Source organism: Papaver somniferum, chromosome 4 (assembly GCF_003573695.1).
Source record: "Papaver somniferum cultivar HN1 chromosome 4, ASM357369v1, whole genome shotgun sequence".
Taxonomy (NCBI): domain Eukaryota; kingdom Viridiplantae; phylum Streptophyta; class Magnoliopsida; order Ranunculales; family Papaveraceae; genus Papaver; species Papaver somniferum.
In genome coordinates this window covers 145,883,182-145,907,121 of record NC_039361.1, presented here as the reverse complement: position 1 = coordinate 145,907,121, position 23,940 = coordinate 145,883,182, and the positions used below count along the sequence as shown (strand labels likewise).

General features: G+C 36.6%; 1 protein-coding gene across 1 annotated transcript; it reads right to left on the bottom strand.

Annotated features, from left to right (window-relative positions):
- Positions 1-710: 710 nt before the first annotated feature.
- On the bottom strand, positions 711-4,169 carry LOC113274340. The gene is made up of 5 exons (XM_026523754.1): positions 4,080-4,169; positions 2,329-2,531; positions 2,115-2,187; positions 1,411-1,529; positions 711-1,259 (listed from the first exon to the last, which is right to left on the bottom strand). Exons 1-5 carry the CDS (start codon positions 4,090-4,092, stop codon positions 849-851), a joined length of 819 nt encoding a protein of 272 aa, XP_026379539.1. The 5' UTR covers positions 4,093-4,169; the 3' UTR covers positions 711-848.
- Positions 4,170-23,940: the final 19,771 nt, after the last annotated feature.

Genomic DNA, 23,940 nt, shown 5'->3' with positions numbered 1-23,940 from the left:
GGATACAGTGTCTGAAATGTCGCGTGTTTTTGCTTATGATTTCGGAATGAGAATCGACCATAAGTTAGTAAAGGAGTAATTTAAAAACAATATGAATCCTCCCTGACTTTGGTTCTTCTCTACCACCAAAGATATAATGGAAGGAGGTGATTACTTTTCAATCAAGATTGAGTGGATGTCTCATGATAACTTCTCCGAGCAATCAAATGATATCAATGGTTTCACTGCTACAGACCACTATCCATGATTTGATGTTAAATTATTTTTTCTAATTGCATAAGAATTATGTTAAATTATTTTTTCTAATAGCATAAGAATTATTCATGATAGTGGTTTCACTTCATTAATCTAAATTGCATTTTGTCATCCTAATTTTTTTATACGCGCTCAAGTTTCCATAATGGTACGTATTTATCTGGAAAATGCAACTGTTGTTCTGCCAACAGAAAATTGGATGTAAGAAATCTTTCTTGCAAGGCTGCTAAGTTCAGTGAGGAAAGTTTGACAGCCCTGCTTCCTGTGGCTCTGATTGATTTTTGGATTCCTGCCTTCTACATCCAGTGAATGGGATGTTGGTTTTTAGTCTGATCTAATACTATTTCAATGGCAAAGTGTTCTTATAGATAAGAATTCTTTTGAATTTCTTAATACCAGCTAAGAATGCAGTTGAGACTAAAACTGATCATGCATATTTTGTTACTACTATTAGTTACTGCAGACCAACATTCCGAAGTTTTATCTACTCTTAGTTATTTACAAGAACTACGTTTTCCAAAAGCCAGTGAACGTAACTCTGTATATGACACCAGCACAAATTGTTCAGAAGAAGTGCAGGACTGTAATCACGCCTACCATGTGCCATTTCGGTTTCCCATTTCAACTCCTTTGCCTCTAATTGCATTATTAAAGGCAGTAAGACAAGCAGCATGCTTTTTTCCAGCAACATGTTGTTTGTAAGCTGACCTATCCATGCATGAGACCAAGCATATATCACACCATACTGGCCCTAGTTCTTTCTTATCTTCACTGCTGTTCTTCAAGTGTTTCAACTCTTCTACTTTGTTTTTGTGTTTTCTCCCTGCACAGTGTTGCTTGAAATTGGCTGCACCTGAACAAGGGACTTGGCATACCTTGCACAATAAATTGACTGTTTGTGGTACAGAGTTTAGAAGTGTGTAAGACTCTTGTTGTGGTTGTGGTGATGAACATGTGAAGTTTTCAGGAGTTTTCCGCTTCATTCCCACCGAAGGTAATGACCCCTAAAACACAAACATATTATATTCTGGTAAATTAAAGTGGCAGAGCAACAGCACCAATAATTTTCTCAAGGAATGTAAAAGAGATACAAGTATTACGTACCCTACAAGTGAAACAATAATATCTGATTACGAAGCAGAAATTCAAACAAACCTGGATTGGTGTAGATGGTTCCTGAAACTGCAGATGGGTCACTTCCCTGATTGTTGTCTCTTCTAGAGGACTCCCATGTTCAAATTTTCGTTTGTTGAATACAGGGTCTAACAACACACCTAACCAACAAAAAACTATGATAAATTGGACAAGATGCAACTATGCTTATAGTAGTTACATATGCTTATAGTAACTACTATGGCTGAAAAGTAGCAGAACCAAAGTACACACGGCCGTTATAAGAAAAAAAGAAAAGTACACAGGAACATGTTTCAATGTTCCTGTGGTAGATTCAACTATATGGACATCTTAAAATAACAGAACCAAAGAAAACACAGTCGTTATAAGAAAAAAAGAAAAGAAATGAACATCTCCTGTGGTAGATTCAACTATGTGGGCATCTTCCCTTGAAATATACAGGCTAAAACTAGTTTGTTTGTGAATGTTATCAGGATTAGACGACTTAATACAACTAAAGGGAAATATGCGAGTAAACCCACCTACCAAACCTTAAACACAAAATTGCTCTATGATATTAAATGGGCAAAAAAACTGGTCAATGAATCATCACCTAGAGTTGATATGTTTGTCTACAAATGTATTCATGACATCATCACACGAGGGAGAAAATAGACAGAATATATAGAAAGAAAACTGAAAATGAAGAACAATATGAATCTGTATACTCGAGGTTATAGAATCACCTTGAGAACATGCTTCATACTGCAAAGAGAATTTTTGTCGACTTTCTTCAAGTGCAACTTTAGAAGGTACCCCCTAAACAGTTTAACCAACCAAATTAGTGACCTGAGAAAAGGAAGGACAGAAACAAATGCCATGTTTCATATCAAGCAGAACACGGTAAATAACAGACACAGTTATAAAAGCATTGTTAGTCAAGAAAGGCAGAGATGTCACCTGGCCAGGCAGAAGGTGTTCTTTAGAATTACAGTCAGAAGGCTTCTGCAAATTTTCGATTCTCTTCAGATACTCTAATTCTCTTTGAAGTGCAAGCTCCACAGACATGACATTACCTCTCATCCTCTTATTACCCATTTGAGCTACAGAATTGCTTTCTCTAAATCCCTCAAATATAAGCTGTCTCTTGACAGACATGCGACCTAACAAGCAAAACAGTTTGACCAAATGGTTATTTCGAAATAACATCTGAAATTGTAATGCTTTCTAGTTTCTATTTGGTAAATGAACCACTTTTCTGTAGCAACATTCTGTATAGCAATAAGGCAAAAAAAGAGTATTCCCACTCAATGTATCATAAATATATAAGAAATATCAACTTTCCATTCCATATTTTGCAATGGTTTCACAAAGACATGCATGTTCAATCAGAGAAAGCAACCTTTTATCCGAATAAGGAAGCCAGGTTGATCTGGGGGTTGTACCCAACATTACAGGTTTGATTCGACTTATCCTGTACACCCTCATTAAATCTGATAATGTGCAAGGAAGATCTGTCTCGCATCATTGATAATGCAGAACATGAGGTGAACATGGAAGATCAGTTTCTGAACAAGTTGGTCTATCGTCTATCATTTGCATTATTCAGGTGATTTTATTTTCTTCATCTAAGGTATCTAATGCGGGTGATTATATTTGATTAGCAGATTTCGCAGCAAGACTGTCAGTGTGAAAGATTCCCATTCTCTTATTAAATCTACCTAGGGGTGCTAAAGTTAATTCTAAGAGTTTACGGGATCCCGTCATTGAGAAATTTGACGATAAGACACTCATAGTGGAAGAGAAAACAACTGTTCAGATATGGTTGCTTGGCATCAGCAAAGTTTGTTGTGTAATGATAGTGAATTTAGTGGCATTCATAAGGTAAGGTGTGAGCTGATCTGCCTTCCAATGAATGAGGGAGGATTGAGTCGCTACGACACCTGAATGTGCCTCTCTACTCTGCAAGTAGTATTGAAATTTGAGTCCAGCAAAGCTCAGCTAATTTACAAAAAATATTAAGGTGATCCATTCTAATATGTGACCTCCCAAAGTGATCTAGACTCGCTCTAAATTCATTGGGAGTTGCTGCTCCCTTGATATTGAATCAGGTACATGCATTTCTTACTGTCATGATCCATGGACTAATGAGGTCTACCTAATAGATGTTTTCCCTAAACAAAGACTCCCTACAAACTTCCTCATTGACAAAAAGGTTCTCAGAAATCGTACTTTTGTAAAATGACAGCTAAATGAAGCTGAGGCCACACAGCTTTCGTCTCTCCATGATCTACTTTCATCCCCACTCTCTTCTAAGTTGTAACTCCAACTCTATTAGCTTGGTCCTATCACCACAACACCAGATGCACTTGGTCTCCCCACTTATTCTCCTGCCTGCAAACCCACCATCTAAGTTACATCTCAAGTTGATAAGGACTAAAAACATCCCACCTACTACAGTTAACTAGATTTTTCAGAATAATAATATGGATCAACCCCATTTACCCAAGTTTCTTCAGCTAGAGATGATGGTTGATGGGTCTACTGAGTGAATACATGTTTTTTTCACAGTCGAAAAGTTTGATTATTACTAAATATAGCAACATTGGACATGGGTCTTACCCTAACCTAGCCATGTACTTCAAAGGAAACAATGTAATACACACAAAAAAAAAAAAAAAGCATTGGAAATCTAGAGAGAAAGAGAGTACCTAGTTCAGGCATGATGAACTGATAAAAAGAAAGCGCCTTTGCTGCTGCTGATGATGATCCAAAGAGAGTGTAAAGGTAGTAGAACTGAAGTGAAGTGAGTAGTTCTATCTTTCTTTACTTTCCCTTTTCCTTGAAATGTACTAAAAAGTAAGAACTCATCCCCACACTACACTTGGCACCATGCCACTGTCCTACAAGTACAACTTAGGATTCTGTTCCTACTTGCCTTGGCCATTAAAACTGCCCCGTCAAAAAAAGCTCTAGCCTAGGGTACACAGTCAAATGTTGGTCTTAAAAGTGGGGATGGAAAAGGTTGGGGTAAAAAATTGTGGTGGGGGCAGTCCTTCTCTTGCTGGATTTGGAATTTCCCAACGGGCGAAAATTTTGATTTGTTTCTCTCCTTGGGGCACCATGCGGTCCATGCCTGTATTGAAATTTTGATTTATAGGTTAGACAGTCATCATAAATAGTGATAGGTTTAGTAAATTCTCGGGCAAATTCAAAAACAGTCCCATTATTAAGACCCGGTTTGCAAATTAGTCACACTGCTACAATCCATTAACAAAACAGTCCTACTTCCGTTAGTTCAGGGTTAAGTCGGATGGGCTCACAAAGTCAGAGTTAAATACACTCGTAAATTACAAACCTGACTTTGTTAGATCTTCCACCATACATCGTGTGACGGGCAAATCTCGAGGATACTTTGGACGGACACGATCACTCAAAAGAAAACACCACTATAACAGTTTAGGGTTTTCATTTGAGTTTCATTTTCTTCTCAGCCGCATCTGTCTCTCTAAACTCTCTGCAATAATGGTGATTTACAGAAATTCGAGAGATTTCTAGTCATTTTCTTCTCAAACAGATCCTTAATAGACTTTAAAGTCCTTGTATAAACACTCTGCTGCAAACGAGTGAACCAGATCTGCAACAAGGTTAACTGCCGGCTAGTAGACTCATGGCTGATTGAGATTTGCGAGTATGGATCGAGAAATCAGGAGAAGGAGATGATTAATGGGTCTGTGAGGAATCAAAAGAAGATGGGTTTATTGTGATTTCTGAATACAAGTAGTTGGGTTTTGTATTTTGAGTCTGGGGTTGCTGTCAGTTCAGAGATCGAGCAGATGAAGATGGGTTTAATCTTGAAACCCATAAGAAATTAGAAATGGGTTTTTATCATTTGAAGATTTGTGGAGTTGGAGTTCGAGAAGCTAGAGAAATTGTTGGTAATTTGAGTTTGAGATGAATTTAGGGTTCTTCGTGAGATGTTGCTGATTTATGGGGAATTCATGTATTACATGGAAGATTAAGAATCTGGTGCTGTTAGTGAATTCAGATGAAGGGAGATGGGCCTTGAAGCTACTGGAATCAGGGAAAGAGAACAATAATGATTGTTGAGCTGGGTTTGCAGTTGAGCAGGTGCAGTGGATATGAGTTGGAAGCTGTGGCCAAGAGCAAAAATGGTTATGAGTTGAGATGGATGTGGATATCAGTGATTGAGGTCAACAGTGCCCGGTGTTTAAAGGTTGATGGTGATGTTGTCAGTAATGGTGCAATGGCTATGGATACAATGAAGCTGTGCTGATTGAGTGAATGGTGGTCAGATGCAAGACAGAGATGGAGATTGAGAAGATGATGCTTTTGAAGATTAAGAGAGGTGATGGCTGAGTTTGAGATCCAGGTGGTGCAAGAAGCAGCAAGAAGTTGTTGGTGGTGATGGTTGCAGGTGGAGATGGAATTATGAGATGGTGGTATTGAGATTGTGGAATGGTTGTGGGAGCAACAATAAATGAATGTTTAGGAGAGTGGGTTTCTCTAATTCACAATTACAGGGAAGAATGAACTGTGACTGAAATGGTGAGAAGTTGCAGATGGTGGTGCTGTGTAGAAGAAGATGGAGCAGGGGATTGTGTGAGTGTGCTGAATTGCAGGGAAGAATTTGCATGTGAGCTGAACTGCAATGCGCAGTAACTGAAACTTAATGGTGACTGATGTTGTGCTTTGTGTTGGTGAAGCTGCAGAGAAGAGAGCTTGGTTGTCTGTAATGGAGTTGTGCTACAAGTTTGTGGATGGATGGGGAAGTCTGGTGATGCTGAGATGGATGTGGAAGATTAATGAAGAATTAGGGCTTGTAATGAAATTGCAGGAGGAGTTGTATCTGATGGATGTTGGTGCAGCAATGAAATGAGTTGCAGTATATGGGTTTTGATGGCTTGTGCAATTGCAGGTAGAAGCTGGGTTTTTTTGGAGTACAAGCTGAAGCAGAATGATGAAATGGTTTGTTAGTTGAATGAGTTGCCGTGGTAGAATTGAAACTGCAGTGGGATGAAAGAAATGGTGTGAGCTGAACTGTAGCAGGTATGACATATGCTGTGCTTGATGAATAATGGCTTGGTCAAGAGGATGGATTTAAGATGTTGTTGTAGTGGAGGCCTAACTGGTGGTTGTGCTATACAATGGCTTATGAATCTGGTGATGGAGATGGAGTTGTAAAACATCTGAAGGTGAAGCAACGTGAATGGTGATGTACTGAAACAGATGGGATTGGTTATTGCATCTAAAAGCATTGCAGGTGTTGAGCTGAAGCTGGTGCTGGTGCTAATATGTAGAGATGGGTGAAGTGTTGCAGTTGAGGACAAGAACAAGGTCGGAATTGCAATGGTGATGGTTGTAGCTGAGTTGAAGTCTTAATGCAGCTAAGCTTGATGTTATTATGAGATGTAAGTGCTATTTTAGTGAGCTGCAGGATGAATGCAAATGGCTCAGGCCTTGGCAATTACACTGGTCAGCTTGAACCAGTCTGCTAGGATCTGGTTAGAAAATTGTCCGCCACGTCAGCGATGGGTTAACTGTGGTTAACATTTGATTGAGTTAAGAGCGACGGTATTTTGGGGACAGCTAACCCCGTTTTTTTTTTTTTTGAAAAACTGTTGTGTCGGACCAAGTAGGATCAGTTTGTAACCCATTTACAAAAGTAGGATCATTTTGTAACTGAATTACAAAAAGTATGACCATTTTGTAAATGGCCCTAAATTCTCTAGGTCTAGTGTTCGGCCACTTTATAATACTTCTGCTGACGCGTTTTAAATCAAAGTTATCATTGAGGTGTCACATTCCAATAGAGGGGACTTACCTAATAGGACAAAAATAGGTCACTCATAAGTAATTTCAGAAATCCCTTATCTTAGATATTTTCATAATGACTAAACAACCTTCACTTAGTTAGTGTTAATTAATTAATTAGATTAGTCAAATCTAATACTCCCTCCGTCCTAAATTATTAGTCCGTTTTGACTAAGTCAAGATATTAAGGAGACCGGAAGAGTTTACAAAACTATCCCCACTGAATGATATATTATTACTAAAATTAAAAGGAGTATATGGAGTATATAAGAAAAATACATTGGTAATTATAATATTTATAGAAATGTTTAAACAGAAGATAAAAATAAAAATCTTTATGGATTGATATAGTAGATTTGTTTCATATTGAGGAAGATATCATTTAATATTTAGATTGGTGATATTTAAAATAATTTTATAATTATAAAAATTTGAAGGATATATTTGAGAGTTTGACTAAAAAATATGACTATAAACAGAAACTGGACAGTATTTTAGGACAGATGAAAATAGAATAGAGGACAGAAATTTTAGGACAGAGGGAGTATTAGTTATTAGTTTAGATTAATGATTTTGATTTTCGTTAGAAATAGAATTTTAGTGTTAGTGTTTTGGGTTTCTAGAGGAAGAGAATCGGAAGGAAAAAAGATAAGAAAAAGATAGATTTTTTGTTTAAAAGGAAATTCTAGATTTTGATTTATTGAAATAAAAGGAATGATTTTGATATAAACAACAAAACATGATACAAAAACCCAAGGTGACCATGTATTGTAGACAAAAACTCCAACCATATGTTGAGATTTATAAGAACTCCATTTCCACCAAAAGTGATACAAAAATCCCAAATATTTTAAAATAGGTAAATTAGATCCATTTTATTTTTAAGATATACCTAACCTACCCTCACATTTTGTTGCTTCTTTGTATACGAGACTTATCTCCTCTTCTTTTTTATCGTCGCGCCCTCCTCTTATTTCATTTCTTTTCTCCACCGCCTCGTCTTGTCCGGCCACTACTATTAGGAGAACCTCCTCTTATTCGTTCCACACCACCACCAAATCGACGACCATTTCCTGGTCCTCCGTCAACACCATCTCCTCCCCCAACCAAGACCACCATCACCTCATCCTTATCTTCTTTTAAGTTGTAAATTTACAGTGAGAACTTAGGGTTTATTTGTTCCTCCGTCAACACCATCTCACTGTAGAACTTAGGGTTTCAAATCACTTGAAATAGAAGAAGAAAAGGAGCAATTGGATGTCAGTAAAATAACAACAAATCAACAAATTTTTTAATTATTGTTTGGCGAATTGGGAATTTTGGTGCTCATCTCTTCATCCATTGATTCACTTCTTCAATAGTGGTTGTACAACCACAAACCAAGATTTAGGTACTAATTTTCTACTTGATTTCGTACGAGTTGTTGTTGAATTATAATTGTATATGAGTTTCTGTTGAATCTATTTGATTTTTTATTTTCAAATTGAAATAAAATTTTCACTTATGTTGAATCTGTCATTGGGTTTATATTTTTACGATGGTTTGGACCCGATTTTGGCTTTTTGGGTTGAATTGATTTTATATTCCAACAAATTTTGGATCTGAATTTGAAGTCATGATTGTTTCAGTTTGATTGATTTATTGTGTTTAATGATAATTTTGGATCAAGCATTTACATGAGATGATGTTTGAGATAAATGCTTGCGACAAATTTTCGAGGAAATAAACTGTATTTCCCATGGATCATCCGGAGAAAATATCCAATGATTATTAAGGAGACACTTTTGTTCAACTATAAACTGAAACAGAAATCTCTTCAAAAATATATGTGAATCAACTCGATTATAGCTATCACAGTTCTTTATCACATGACGTCGGTGTATAATTTAGGGGGTGAGATTTGTTGGTGTTGTATTATTATGTGAACTAATCTCCCCAGACTGTTTTGTATAGAAATCGGGAAGAGTAGAATGAAATCTCAAGAGTAAGGAGCGTATAATATTTGTTGAGCTATGTCAAGGTATATTTACTCTCTTTGACTCATTTTTTTGTGTCACGATCTGTGGTTAGCGCAATGGCAGTGGTGTTTTTAAGTGTTTGTAAGATGGTTCATGTAATGGTTGTTGGTCTAATTAGGTTCCAGATTTCATTCTGCCTTAGCTTATATGGGTGTTAAATTGCAGAGTATTGAAATGATCGCCACTATCGGTTTCAGTTCCAGCTTCTCCTTCAGCAACTGCAGAGTATTGAAATGAAAGGCATATAGCTCCACCACCTGTTTCTGGTGCTGATCATCAAGTTCATTTGAGCACCAATACCAAATGGTTCAACTACCTGATCAAGAGTATTACGCTCTTACACCACCTATAAAAACCGGTTTATAATATCGCGTCGCAGCAATCACAACAACAAGTGCATCCGAGAATCGTGGTATTGGAAGATGGGAGTTATACACAAGTGTGGTTGGTATATATGATATTTCTTTGGAGACAATCGGCGTATTAAATTTATGTTGGGGATATGGTAAGTTCGGTTGCAACCAGGTTTGTCTCACTGACTTTTATCATCGAAACCAATGTTTATTGGAGACAAGTACGTTTTGGTTAAATCCAGTTATGGTTTTAACTGACTATATAATTGATGGATGTGCAGTTTTATAGTTTTGTCTAATGAGTCCACCATTTTTTCTAAGAATCTAAATAACGAGCAGTCTACGACAGGTATGTATAATTGAATCATGCCTTTCATAATTTCGATTTCACTTTGTTGGTCCATCATTTTGTCTAATGAATCTAACTAACGAGCAGTCTACGACAAGTATGCCTTACATTGGTTCAACTGAATATCTTGTCATCACATGGTAAAGATTTCAGAAAACGTTTGTACTTACTACACTAATATCTTCTGAACCTAATTAATTGGTTGATAACCATTGAACACATAACCATCTTGTGTATTTGCCATCAATATGACACAATCGAAGCCTCCCTTCCGATCTATACATACATCTTATTTATGATGGAACCAAAAATGGTTTGAGCTAATGCTTGAGAATGGTTTTTAAGTACAGTTGCAGGTTGAGAGTGTAGAGAAGAACTGAGATGCCTATGTTGGTGGTGATTATGAACTGCAGCTGGCGATAATCAGAATCCATGGAGGAACTGGTGTTGCTCTGGTTGAATTAATATGGTGGTGTTGAATCTGTGACTGAGGTGGGGCAGTTGTGAAGTTGCAGGTACAACTCAAGGAGGAGATGTTATGCTTGCATTTAACTGGATATGTTCGATGCTCAAGTGCAGGCAGTTGGAGTTGCTGCTACAGGTGGTTGAATTGAAACTGAAGTTGTTGCTGATGGAGTTTGAAATGGAGGTAGTGCTACATTAGATGACCAGTTGAACTGAATTAAAGAAGTGTGGTTGCAGAATGGATGTAATGGAAGTTAGTATGTACATAATTTGGAGGCCGGGATAGTCTATCATGTTGCTGTTGTTTAGAGGGATTGCGAGATAGAAAGAAGTGCAGGCCTGAAGTTCAATTGCAGTTTCTGGTGGAGAGTTTAATGGAAGCATCGCAGGTGGTTTTGTTTGTGGCAGGAGATGTAAAGTTGCAAGAATTGAAATACAAGACCTGGCTGCAGTTGCAATGGAACTGGAGTTTGTGACCGTTGCAGAAGCTACAACTATGGAGTAATGGTTTCAGTCAGTTGAGTTAACTGAAGCTGTAATGAGTGGAACTTGTGTGTTTGCAGTGAATCTGTAGTTGCAGGTGCAATGAAGTGCTGCAATACAATGAGGAATTTCCTGTAAACCTAGATGGAAAGATATACCAGGTGAAGCTGAGTAATGGGTCTTGAGACATAACTGGTGATATTGTTGTTGAAGCGCAGAAACCAATTATGGTTTCATCTTATTTATGATTAAACCAAAATCGGTTTCATCGTATTTCAACAATGTATTTCTATCCATGAAGATGTATAATACCTCTTAAAAAAATTCTTGCAGGTGATTTCTCACGAAACCAAGATGAAACCAAAATCGGTTTCATCGTATTTATGATGAAACCAAAATTGGTTTCATCGTATTTTTGGGAGGTGGTGGTGATGGGCGGTCGTGGTGCTGGTTTTGGTCGGCGGTGGTCGACAGTGGTGGTGCTGGATGGTAGGGTGGCTGGTATTGGTGGTGCAATTACGTAGTATCGGTGGTGGTGGTGGTGGTCGGAGGTGGTGGCGGTGGTGGTCGACAATGGTGGTGCTGGATGGTAGGGTGGCTGGCAGTGGTGGTGCAATTGCGCAGTATCGGTGGCGGCGGAGGGCGGCGGCGGCGGAGCGGTGGTGGTCGGTGGCGGCGGTGGTGGTTGGTGGCGGCGGCGGTGGTGGTCAGTGGCGGCGGCGGAGGTGGTGGTCGGAGGTGGCGTCGGTGGTCGGTGGCGGTGGTCGGTGCGGCGGTGGCGGAAGGCGTGGCGGTGGTCGGAGGTGGTGGCGGGGGTGGCGACGGTGGTCGAAAGTGGTGGCGGTGGTTATCGGTGGCTGCGGTGCTTATTGGTGGTTGTTTATTTCTTGTTGGGGGTGACAATATAATAAGAATTAAAGTGTGGTTGATTTTTGTTTTTGTTTGGGTGATTTAAACCAGAAGGGTAATATAGACAGTTTATATTAAATGTGGTTTTTGTGAACAATTTGTTTTGTTGGAGTTTTTGTATATGGATAGTGACACCTTTGGGGTTATAACTCGCGGACCGTATAAACAGGTCAAATTAAAGATAAAAAGAAAGAAAAAAAGCTATTTTTTTTTGCTTAAAAAGCTAATTCTTTTGCTTTTGAAACTGGATTACGGTTGAGTTTTATCTTCGTAACCAACCGTAATACAAATCTACGGTTAGGTGGCGAAGAACTCCTGTCTTGTATTGTAAAGAATACACGTATCTTTGCATGTATTGTAGAGAGAAGTTCAAAAATCCATGAATCTTTGCATTCCCAAATACAAAGAATTACTCTCTCTCTTATATTTTATAATTTTTTACACTTATCCATGTCAATGATTGGTTTTTATCTTGTGCATCCATAAAACCCATCTTGCATTGTAACTTTGGAAAGTAAAAGGAAAGAGTTTATTACCTAACGAGTAGTGAGGTGTTTAATGCTAATTTAAACGCGATACTAAGCTATTTAACGTGTTTAGTGAAAACACGTTTGATTTGGTAGGACTGGTAACTACGAGATTAAAAGAATTGTTTTTGGTCATGCTTCCAGTGATAGCGAGTAAACGTATCTTGCCGTGATTTTTTCTTCCAAAAAAATCTCAACTAATTTGCGGATATATTTACTTTTCCTATTTATTTCTCGTTTATTACCGTGTAGTATTTTTTGTTATCTAAACTCTCCCGAACAGATACACATATTAATGCCCAGAATTTTTTACGGTTACTCAAAAATTTTAAAAAATCGAACCGTAAATTAAAAACTTCTTAAAAAATTGTAATCGGGATATTTTACGGTTGGATTTTGTTAGAGTCGAACCCAACCGTAAATGAATTTATGGATACAAGCCTAACTGTAACAACACATATTATTTTATTTTATTTTGATTTACGGTTAGGATCAGCTTCAAAAACAAGTTTACGGTAAAATTAAGAATACCTAACCGTAAATAGTTCTGTAAACCTAATTTTTTTCATCTAATCAAACGTAATTTGTTTGTTGATTAAAATTACTTCTATTAATTTGTTTTCCCGTATCTTTAAAGGAGATTTCAATTGACGATTATTAGTTTTTCGAGTTGATGGAAAAAAAGAGAGAAAATAGGAAGGATTTACGTTCGATGAAATAGAGAAAGTTTAGAAGAGGAAGATGATTTTATTCATTTATCCATTTATAAAAAAACAGATGGAAGAGGAAGATGATTAGATCGGCCACAATTGATTTTAGTTTTTAGGTTTTTATTTTAGGAGTAGGGTAACTTAGACATTTGCTATTGAATCAAGATACCCCATAACAAAAAATTTAGTCATTAGGAATCCATGTGAAACCTCTCTACTGAAATGTGGCACCCCAATAATAGCTTCTTTTTTTTAAATACTAGCTTGCGTATTTGTATATCTTTGTTGACTGGTTGCACATCCAAGATGAACTTATCAAGAAACTCATTTTCGTTGTATCAAAGTTTTGGTGTAGTTTTTATGGAGACTTGAGTACGTGACACGTCCCCGTTATACAGGCGCTTTTATGGGAGATTGCAAGATTATCAACATTAATAGAGGTTTTCGTGCATTTGCATTGATTTTTTACTGTAAATATTTACATTAATACCTTTGGTTAAGTATGTCTCAAAAGGTTTTCAGTACATTTGCATTGATTTTTTATTGTACATATTTACATTAATACCTTTGGTTAAGTATGTCTTAAGAGGTTTTCGGTACATTTGCATTGATCTTTTACTGTACATATTTACATTAATACCTTTGGTTAAGGATGTTTTAATCATTTTGAGTGAAGACGATAATAGTGAAGGTGTAAGTGACACTGGCAAAAGAAACAAAAATCTTTCTCTCTGCAAATTGGGCGATGACTCGGTTTTAACTTAGTTCTTCTTTTATTTATGAATCCTAGATTTTTCAAATTATTTCTCAGCAAATAAATCCATCCTGACTCGATAAACCCATATTCCTTGTTTCCTTTTGATCCATGTTTTCTTTTTATCTTATTATCAAAGATTTTAATCATTCAATTTTCATGTCATCTTTGCTCTATCTGTTTATACAGCGTTGTTAATTCAAATAGCGTTTGTTGATTATATCGAAGTGGTCATCGCGTTTGTTGTCGTTGTTGTCCTGCTAGTTGAAGCAAAGGAATCATGGCGTTTGGATTTTCTAGAATCATAGCGTTTGCTTAATCAGTTGATACAGTATGGTTGGAGGATTGCAGAATCGATTAGTGTCTGAGGCCCAAATCAGCCTGTTTCAAGATTCATAATTTAGTCCTTTTTGAAATTTCAAATTTTCAAATTTACAAAATCAGTTTCCTTATTCAAGTCATGTTTAATCTTGCTACAATAAAACCTTCCTTTTCTGAAGCAGAGAAAATATGAGGAAAATCTTCAATTGTCAATTATGCATGGAAAAAAATCATAATCAATAACCAAGCCCTAATTTTGTATCTTTCATCTTTATAAGCTTTAGCAGTTGTAACATCTTAACACCTGGAAATCAATTATCAATCAAAAACCTTTTTCCTATGGCAGCCAATAATGATATGGGATATAAAGAAGTCTCGTCTCTATCAGATAAATTAAAAGAGACTATTTTAGAAAAGAATGATTCATCCACTGAAATGATTCTTCACAGTGTAATGATCCCTTCCAAGAAGATATGTTAGAAAATGATATGGAGTTTTCACTGATTGGCAAGATTATAATATAGAGGAAGATGTCAGACAAAAAAGTTGAAAAGAATCTAAAGTTTGTTTGGGATTTTATCCCAGAGGGTGAAGTCGGAGTTTTTTAGATGTAGCAAAACATCATGGTTTACACCTTTAAAGATGGGGATACGATGAACAAATTTTTCCAGCCCAGACGTTAGAGTATTGATGGTCATTTGGCAGTACTCCGTAACTACTGGTCAACCATGATGTATAATGAACTAGATTGGAAAATTCAATAATTCTGGATTCTTTATTACTAGAGCACATGAATCAAAGAGTTGTCCATGATATGAGAGAAACTGTGGGGGAGGTGAGATCAATACAACCAAAACAATGGCTTCCTCCAACTGGTGAAAGTTTCAAAGATTGTGTCATAATTAAACTCACCACAAGTTTCAAAGAGGTGCTTTGGCAGTTACAGTAGCTGGATCAACTAGATGGATCAGATTTTTCTATGAGAAACAACCTCATAAAATATGTAGTGATTGTTTCGTGCTCAAACATTCTAAAGATGATTGTGAATATATTGCTGCAAAACTTGTGGATATTCATAGTGAGTCACTGAAGTTTGGGAATTTGAAGAAAGAATTTATAAAACTAAATATGAAGGTCAGAAACTCAACCCCAAACACTAACAGTAAAAAGAGTGTGAAGCATACTCCATTTATTCCTCCTGAGGATAGATGGATGATCAAAGGTCCTTGAGTGAGTAAGCAAGATGAGGAAGTAGATGAAGGAAATAAGAGGATTAGGAAAATGCTAGATTAGGGAAGAAACAAAGAAGTTTAAACCCACTAACTAACTGTCCAACTAAGACTGATAATGCACCCTCCAATCATACTATGGTTCGGCAAAAAGACTCCACGAAAATGATGATGACCACAAAGGATAAATAGCAAGTTTTTGTTAAATTGCAACATAATGCCAAAACAAATAGGGAGAGTCAGGTAAATTTTTTCTCAATTTTTTTTTTTTACATTTACATTATTCTTCTGATTTACTTCTCATTCTTAGATATCGGTATCTTAACACTTTGTGTTTGACTAAAATGAAAATTCTCTCATGGAATGTGTGGTTTTGAAAATAAAAATACTAGAAATCATTTAAAAGGACCTAATTAGATCAGATAATCTAGATATTATTTTTTAATTGAAACCAAAAACACTCGAAAGAATATGGATCTTTATATTTCTTCATTGAATTACCCCAATGCATCCTTTAATGTACCAGCGGGCCTCTTTAGAGGTCATTGTTTTCTTTGGAAAGATGGAATTGATCTTCAGATTCTTGACAATTCTCTAAATATTATTCTTTGCAAAGTGAAAATAGATGTTAAGAGTGGTTTTTCTCTGATTACCTTTTTATATAGTGTTGTGAAGGATAATAGTAAAATGCTACAGGGAATCATATGCAGGTAGATGATATTCAAGCTAATATTACCTGGTTAGTTATTGATGATTTCAATTTCATCATAAAACAGGAAGAAAAAGAATGTAGTAACCCAGTCAGTCAAACAAATCTAGACACTTTTAATGATCTGCCTGACTTAATGACTTACATACTCTTCCTTATGTTGGAAATCCTTTTACTTTGATTAATAAAAAACAAAATCATGAACTCATTCTTGAAAGGTTAGATAGAGGTATAGGGAGCAAAAATTATATGTACAACTTCCTTAAGGCTACTATTTATTGCATGATATCATTAGCCAGTGATCATTGCCCCGTAATGATAGTCACTAATAGAGAAGATTCTAATACTTATAAACCATTAGAGATGTTATGTGTAAGGAGGTTATTTCTCATAACTGGCATATGGATTTAATGGCTCTGATGCTTTTAAGTTTTCCAAAGGACTTTATCAAACTAAACAAATCCTAAGGAAATGGAACTATCATTGAAAATTGTTAGCTATTACCGCTAGTCCTAGTGATAGTCAGTTAATTCAATTACAAGAAAGATTGACTTATTGCCAAAGATGTAAGGAAGATGAATTATTGTTAGGTGATGGAAAAAAAATATTTTATTTTCATCATAAGACCAACTTTAGAAATAGAAGAACCCAGATATGCACTATTCAGAATGAATTAGGAATTTGGCTTACTGATAGGAATGATATTGTTGCTTGTTTAAAATCTCATTTTCTTAATATGAGTAGAACTACTAAGCCACCTGATGCTAGCTCTTATCATACGTTCATACCTGCTTGTATTTCTACTGAGGAAAATGACATGTTGACTAGATTCTAGTGAGGAAGTTAGAAAAAGTGGTATTTGATATGAAACAATTGACAACTTCAGGTCTTGATGGTTTCCCTCCTGGATTCTATCAAGTCATGTGGGATACAGTTGGTGATGATATTGTCAAGGTGGTCCAAGCTTTTTTCCATTTTGGTCACATGTTGAAACAAATGAACCATAACATCATTTCCTTAATTCCTAAAAACAATTGTCTTAAGCATGCTGCTGACTCTAGACCTATTAGTGTTTGTAATACTTTTTACAAAGTGATTTCTAAGCTCTTAGCTTCTAGGATCAAGACTGTTTTATAAAAAATAGTTAGTCCCTTTCAAACAACTTTTATATCTGGTAGGTTTATTATTGATAATATTGTTATAGCTCATGAACTAGTAGGCTTTATAAAAAAAAAAAGATAAAAATGGTTGGACGACTATGAAGCTTCATATGTCTAAAGCTTTTCAATGCTCTAAAAGAAATGAGGTTTGGTGATAACTTTGTAACATGATTAATGCATGCATTAGTATTGTGTCAACTTCTATATAACTTAATGGCAGCCCTTGAGATACTTTTAAACCTCAGAGATGATTAAGACAATGGGATCCCATGTCCCCTTAACTATTTATTTTATGTATGGAATCATTCTCTAGATATTTAATTCAAGCTAAAAGTGCTAATCATATTCATGGGATGAAAATCAACCAAAAGTTTCCTTCTGATTTCTCATCTCTTTCTTGCATATGATTGTATGATTTTATATAAAGAAGTATTGAATTAAAGATCTCAAAAGTAAAGTGTACTTACAATCGTTAGTAGAGTATTGATGAGTGCCAAATATTGTATATATTTATCCCTTTTTGTTGGCATTTAACTCATCTTTTGCGCATTAATTCTACATTTTATCCCATATTCTGTATTTTCATTGTTTTCAAGAATAAATATTTTTATTAATTAATTTTGCATTTTTAGGTAATAAATAAAGTTCGGATGAGACGTGGAGCGAAAAGAGCAGAAAAGTAGTGAAAAGCCGGGAGAAATTACGCAAGGAAACCGCAAAGAAGCGCCTCCGTTCTCAGCCATCAGATCAGTTCTCAGGAGCATCCGACGGTCACTCCTTCATAGAGCATCAAAATCTGATGTTTCTGCCGAGCACCACAGTGCTGAAATTCCAATCCTTCAGATTAGATGGTAGTTGAATCCAACGGTCGCTCCTATGCCTGTGCATCAACTCCCGATGATTCCGCCTAACACTACAACACCTAACTCAATCTAGCACCGTTGACTTCGTTGTGTTACACATCCAACGGTCGCTACAAACTGCTTCTCTCTTAGCCGTCCGATCTACCTACCATCTCCATATCCAGCAGCTCAGCTCGCCAAACATCGAACCAGATGATCCCGCTTCACACCCTAGCACCAAACCCTATACTACCACCCAAACACTCCCTCCTTCCCAAAACATCGAACTCATCTTCTCCACCCGACCATTTCCAGAACCACCATCGCCTGCAACTCCACTGCCACCACCAGACCTCGAGCTCCACCACCACCACAACCAGCCGACCAAGAGACCTATCGAACCCCCTAGTCTATCTCTCTCCCTCGTAGCGTCTTCTCACATAGGTGCTAAGATTAAGAGAGGCAGGCTTAGGGTTTCGCTCCAAGATAGGGTTGCAGTGCAAAGAAGACGAAGAATAGGGGATTTCGAGCAGCGTAAAGCCAGTACAAAGCATGGGTCGAGCCAATTTTGGGAGAATGTAAGCAAATTTTAGGTAATTTAAAATTGCCCTAATTTTCTGATTTGGGGAAAATGTGTGTGAACCCTAATTTGCTAATTTGGGTATAAATAGAACTGTGTATGAGATGTAAAAACTGTTCTTGGACTAGCCAAGTTTCCCCCTAATTGGGTTAGGTTTGATTTTAATTTCACTTTCAATTTTAACCATTTGCATATTTTTCTCCTTGTTCACTGTTAGTGTTAATGCCTGGATTAGCCAGTGTATCCAGAACCAAGTTCTGTTAATGATAATTTTTCTGCTGTTCATGTTGTGTTCCTGTTGTGTTTATGTCAGTGCAATACCTTGTTGTGTTATGTGTATGATGTTTGTTCCTGTGATGTTGTGCATCTATCTATTCTATCATGTTCCTGCCTATCATGCTCTAAGTCAATTGCTAAGATTAGATGAAATCATATAAACCATAAGGAAGTTTCCTAATCAACACATGTCAAACATCCTGCTTTCACAGTGCATATCATGTATGCATTGTAGTTAGAATTCCCTTGTGTTATCATGTACAGCTCATGCTTAAAATGCTATTATGAACCCTCTGACTAGTTGTGCTCTAAACAGACAATTAGTACTTAGGTAATTACCTTAGCTGTGATTAGAATGTTCCTTAGGCTGGTAGTGGATTCAAAATCTTAGTGATCATCCTCTTGTTCTCACTGTTTTCATATTCACTTCACTTATTTTCTTTCTTCCATTTACTGTTATCTTCATATCTCTGCCCTTGGCCTTAGGCCTTGGTTCAGTCTTGTTGTGTTTTACTTTTGTTCAATGATCTGTTGATGTTTGTCATTCCTTTACTTTGTTCCATTGTTTTTGGCCTTGTATTGCTTTTGTTGCTGTTTTCTTGCCATTTCTGGTACATCCTGCTGTTGCTGCTGCACTGCTGTGCATCTCTTCTTCTGCTGCCTTTCTGCAGCTGCTGCTGCCTTCCAAGGCCAACTGAGTCCAAGGTCCTAAGCCCAATTCACAGTTGAACTGTTGAGCCCAAAGCTCAAATCAGTTCACTGAAACAAAGCCCAACTTTCAAAGCTCAAGCCCAGTTTCTAAAACCAAAAGCCCAGAGCACAAATTGGGCTCATCAGAAGACCATAACCAAAGCCCAATTACTGTAAAAGGCCATTTCACTGTTCAGGTGAGATTGAGCCCAAAGCTTAAACAAAGAACCAAAGCCCATTTGCACTTTAAATATAACTGAGCCCAAGCTCAGTTCATTTTATGTTTAACAAACCAACTAAGCCCAATCCATTCAAAGGGTATTCAAACCCAGTAGTACATTAAGCCCAACACTTCCAAAGGGCTTCTAAGCCCAAAGCAAATCTAGGAACCCAATTTAGCTAAAACACTTCCGAAACACACCCGATCTCTGTGGATCGACCCGTACTTGCACGAGCTACAACTGACGACCGTGCACTTGCGGTATTACTGTAGGCCCGCGTTTCCATTGCATCAATTTCTATACACTTTCCGGACCTGCCAAGTTTTTGGCGCCGCTGCCGGGGATTGGTGTTGTGTTTTATCTGTGTTTTTCTTTGCTATTTTTGCATTTCACTGCATAGCATTTGCATCTGCATCTGCTTCACTTCATTTGCTGTTGGACCTGCTGTTCTGAACCTGTTTTTCCTCTGCTGGGACGCCACCAAGGAAAAGAACCAAAACCCAACTGGGTTTTTGCAACAATATCAGAGCAGCTGGGCTGTGCTAAAAAGGTAAGCCTAAACCCATTCAATTGAGAGAACCCAACCTGTGGGCTTCCAATTTTTTTAATTGTGGGCTTGTAATAATTAACCCAATTTTTTTGGGCTTTTTATTTTTCTATTTTGGGTTTGTAATAATTTATTTGTGGGCTTGTTGTTTAATTTGTGGGCTTGTATTTATTTTGTGTGGGCTTGTTTAAATTCTTCCATTGGACTTGTATTTTGTATTCTGGGTTTAAACCCAGCTGAGCTTATAACTGATTGTGGGCTTGCTTCCACTCAAGAGTGGACCTCGAAACCAAAGTTTTAAAACAAACGTCGGGCCTTAACCAACTGGGCCAAATTAAACTTTCACAATTAAAACTTAGTGTTTCTTGAGCCGCAGCCTTCCTTCCATTACTTAAGAGGACAAACAGTGGGCTAGCTCCCATTTCAAAAAACCAAATTTTATTTTCTTTCTTTAAAAAAAAAAAAAAAAAAAAAAAAAATCTTTTGCTCCCAAATTTCTTTTGTCTCCCATCAAAACCAAATTTTTCCCAAAAATCCAAACCCATTCAAACCAAATAGTGGGCTTTGTGTCTTTTCAAAATGGGCCAACCTCATGCTCTCCATGAATACATGTATCCATCAATACAAATTCCATTATCATGTATTGTATTACCTCAAACCAATAACCCTTTTAAAATAAATGCAAACATGATACAAATACTTCCTATATTTCGAGGGTTCGATTCTGAGAACCCCTATACTCATGTAAGAGAGTTTGAACAAATTTGTCGGACTATGCAACCTGATCATTTGTCCGAAGACTCTCTGAAATTGCGTTTGTTTACATTTTCTTTAAAGGAAAGGGCCAAAACATGGTTTTACGGTTTGAGACCACAATCAATCACCACTTGGGAACAACTCACTAATCAATTTTTCCAAAAATTTTTCCACACCATAGGACCATCGCTATTCGTCAAAGTATCAATTGTTTTGTCCAATTGGATGAGGAAACTGTTTTTCACTATTTTGAACGTTTTAATGATTTGTTGAGTGAATGTCCGCACCATGGAATTGAGAAGTGGAGACTTGTCGTCATCCTCTATGAGGGACTAGACTTTAAATCTCGAACCATGGTTGAGTCTATGTGTAATGGTGAGTTTATTGATAAATCTGTGGATGATGCATGGAATTTTTTAGCCGAGATTGCAGAAAAAACCCATCAATGGGAATCCGTTAGGGAAACAGGAACAACACCACATGATATGAGTCACCCCATGAATTAGAGTTTTATTCTTGTAATAGCTCCGACCTTAGGATTGAAAATTATCCTAGATTGCAAAATCCTATCATGATGATGATGATTATGATGTTATGTTAGAAGAACATGTCTATACTGAAAATGTTATGGAACCTTTGGGTTCAAATACATTAGGCTTCTCTGCCCCGACCTTAATGCATGATATTTCTTCTAGTATTCCATGTGATGTTTCCCCTGATGTGCCGATACACGAGATAAATCTGTTGATGATTCTGATTGTGATCTTGCCAATGATTGATGATTGTGAGCATGATGTGACATGTGTAGATGAGTTAGAGATTTTGATTTGATTGATAATGATATGCCTATTCTTCTACCTAAGTCACAATCTGATGGCCTTCCACCCAACCTAGATTTGGTTTGTACCCATATTGTCAAACCAATTTTTCTGAAAATTCCTAATCTAGGATTGGAACTGTGTGCTTCCCAAGTCCTCTTGGACTATTTTGCTTCAAAATATAACACTTTTAAAGAGCCACAGTTGGAAATTGCATGTTTGCCCATCCCGAAAACAGTCCATTATGAGTTAGACCTTTTGAATCCTGAACCCCTAAAATTGTTAGATTTTGTGCTTAAAAGTAAACCTGTTGAACAATTTAGGTTTAGGTAATTCATTCGGTTTTTCACTCTCATTCCCATTTAAGTCCAATTTTAGTGTTTTGAAACTTCTTTGTCTCTACACTTTGTCTTTTGGGTTGATCCTCAACTCTTTAGATTGTTAGTGTATGGTGAATTTTTTGTATATAATCCAGTAGATAAAATTTTAAAAACCCTTTTGTTCCTTTTGTATATATTTTGCTAATCCAATATGATCTCGGCTGAAATATGTTGGATTTTTGCCTTGAATAACGGAGTTTTAATTCTGCTTTCGCCGAAATCGGGTATTCTCTCTCCTTTTACTCTACTCAGCATGTCCCTTTCCATATGTTGCATTTTAATTCTTTCCATATTTTGAAACATTGAGGACAATGTTTAGTTTAGGTTTGGGGGTATAGAGTAGATACCACGATAATATGCTATAATTAAAAACGAACTCCTTCTTCTTTTTGAAAAAATTGAAAAATTCCAAAAAAATTAAAAAATCAAAATTCAAAAAAAATTAAAAAATGAAAAATCATAAAAATGGAGCTCATTTACCTTGAAATGTTGACTCTTGTGCAAATATGTATTTATTAGGAGTCTTAGTCTAGATATTTAGGCACCCTGATTCTAGCACAATTCACATAGTGATAAGAAATTTGCACGCGCACGATCTACCAATACATGTATGGCCTCGATCTTCAAGGTGTTGGATAGGAAGTTACGATTGCCAATCACTTTAGAATACTGAACGAAACTTGACTAGCTTGTTCTTTGGTTGGTTGGGATAGAAGGTGGAGGTTACATTAAGAAAGACAACCATCGAATTTAACTGGGTGCATCAAAAAGGGCTACCTCTTGCAAAGTGTCATGTAATCTTTTGTTTCTTTTTGTTATGTATCAAAAGTGTTTCCTTCGGAAAAAAAAAAAAAAAAAAAAAAAAAAAAAAAAAAAAAAAACGATGTATATATTCAGAAAAAATATCAAAAAAAAAAAAAAAAAAAAAAAAAAAAAATACAAAAAAAATAAAAAATAAATCAAGTATTTATCAATTCCATCATCTCTTGTTCCAAAAATAAAAAGAGAATAGTCAATGTAAATAAGAGTCATGTAAATAGTCATCTTTTGTTGTTTCATTGTAATAAGCAAGGAAGGGTGTATGCCATTGATGTACAACGCGAGTAATTGTGAAATACCTCCAACTCATTCACAATTCTCGTAAAGTCCGGACAGCTAGCTAGATTTCGACCTCAGTTCTTAGCCTGAGAAACTATCTCTTGGTGATTAGTAGTCATAACTTCAGATCTTTCTTTACACATGTGTAGATACACTTTACACTCTTATCACATGTCCTTATTTGTTATCAGTGCTAGGATTGTGCCTTGATAGCTAGATTGACATCTCCATTTTGCTGTGAGCTTAAACTGTTTTGCACATGTCACATTTGATGGAATCTGAGCTTATATTTTGTCCTTAGGTTTTGTAGGCACACCTCTGGTAAACCTTCACGAGACTTCAACTCGTCCACTAGGGACACTTAGTGGTTTAAAAGGCTTAGTGCATACGCTAAATGCACTCGAGAGACCAGCGACAGTGGTATAGTTAGGATTTCCTTAGTTCTGTTTTACTTGAGGACAAGTAAAATTCAGGTTTGGGGGTATTTGATGAGTGCCAAATATTGTATATATTTATCCCTTTTTGTTGGCATTTAACTCATC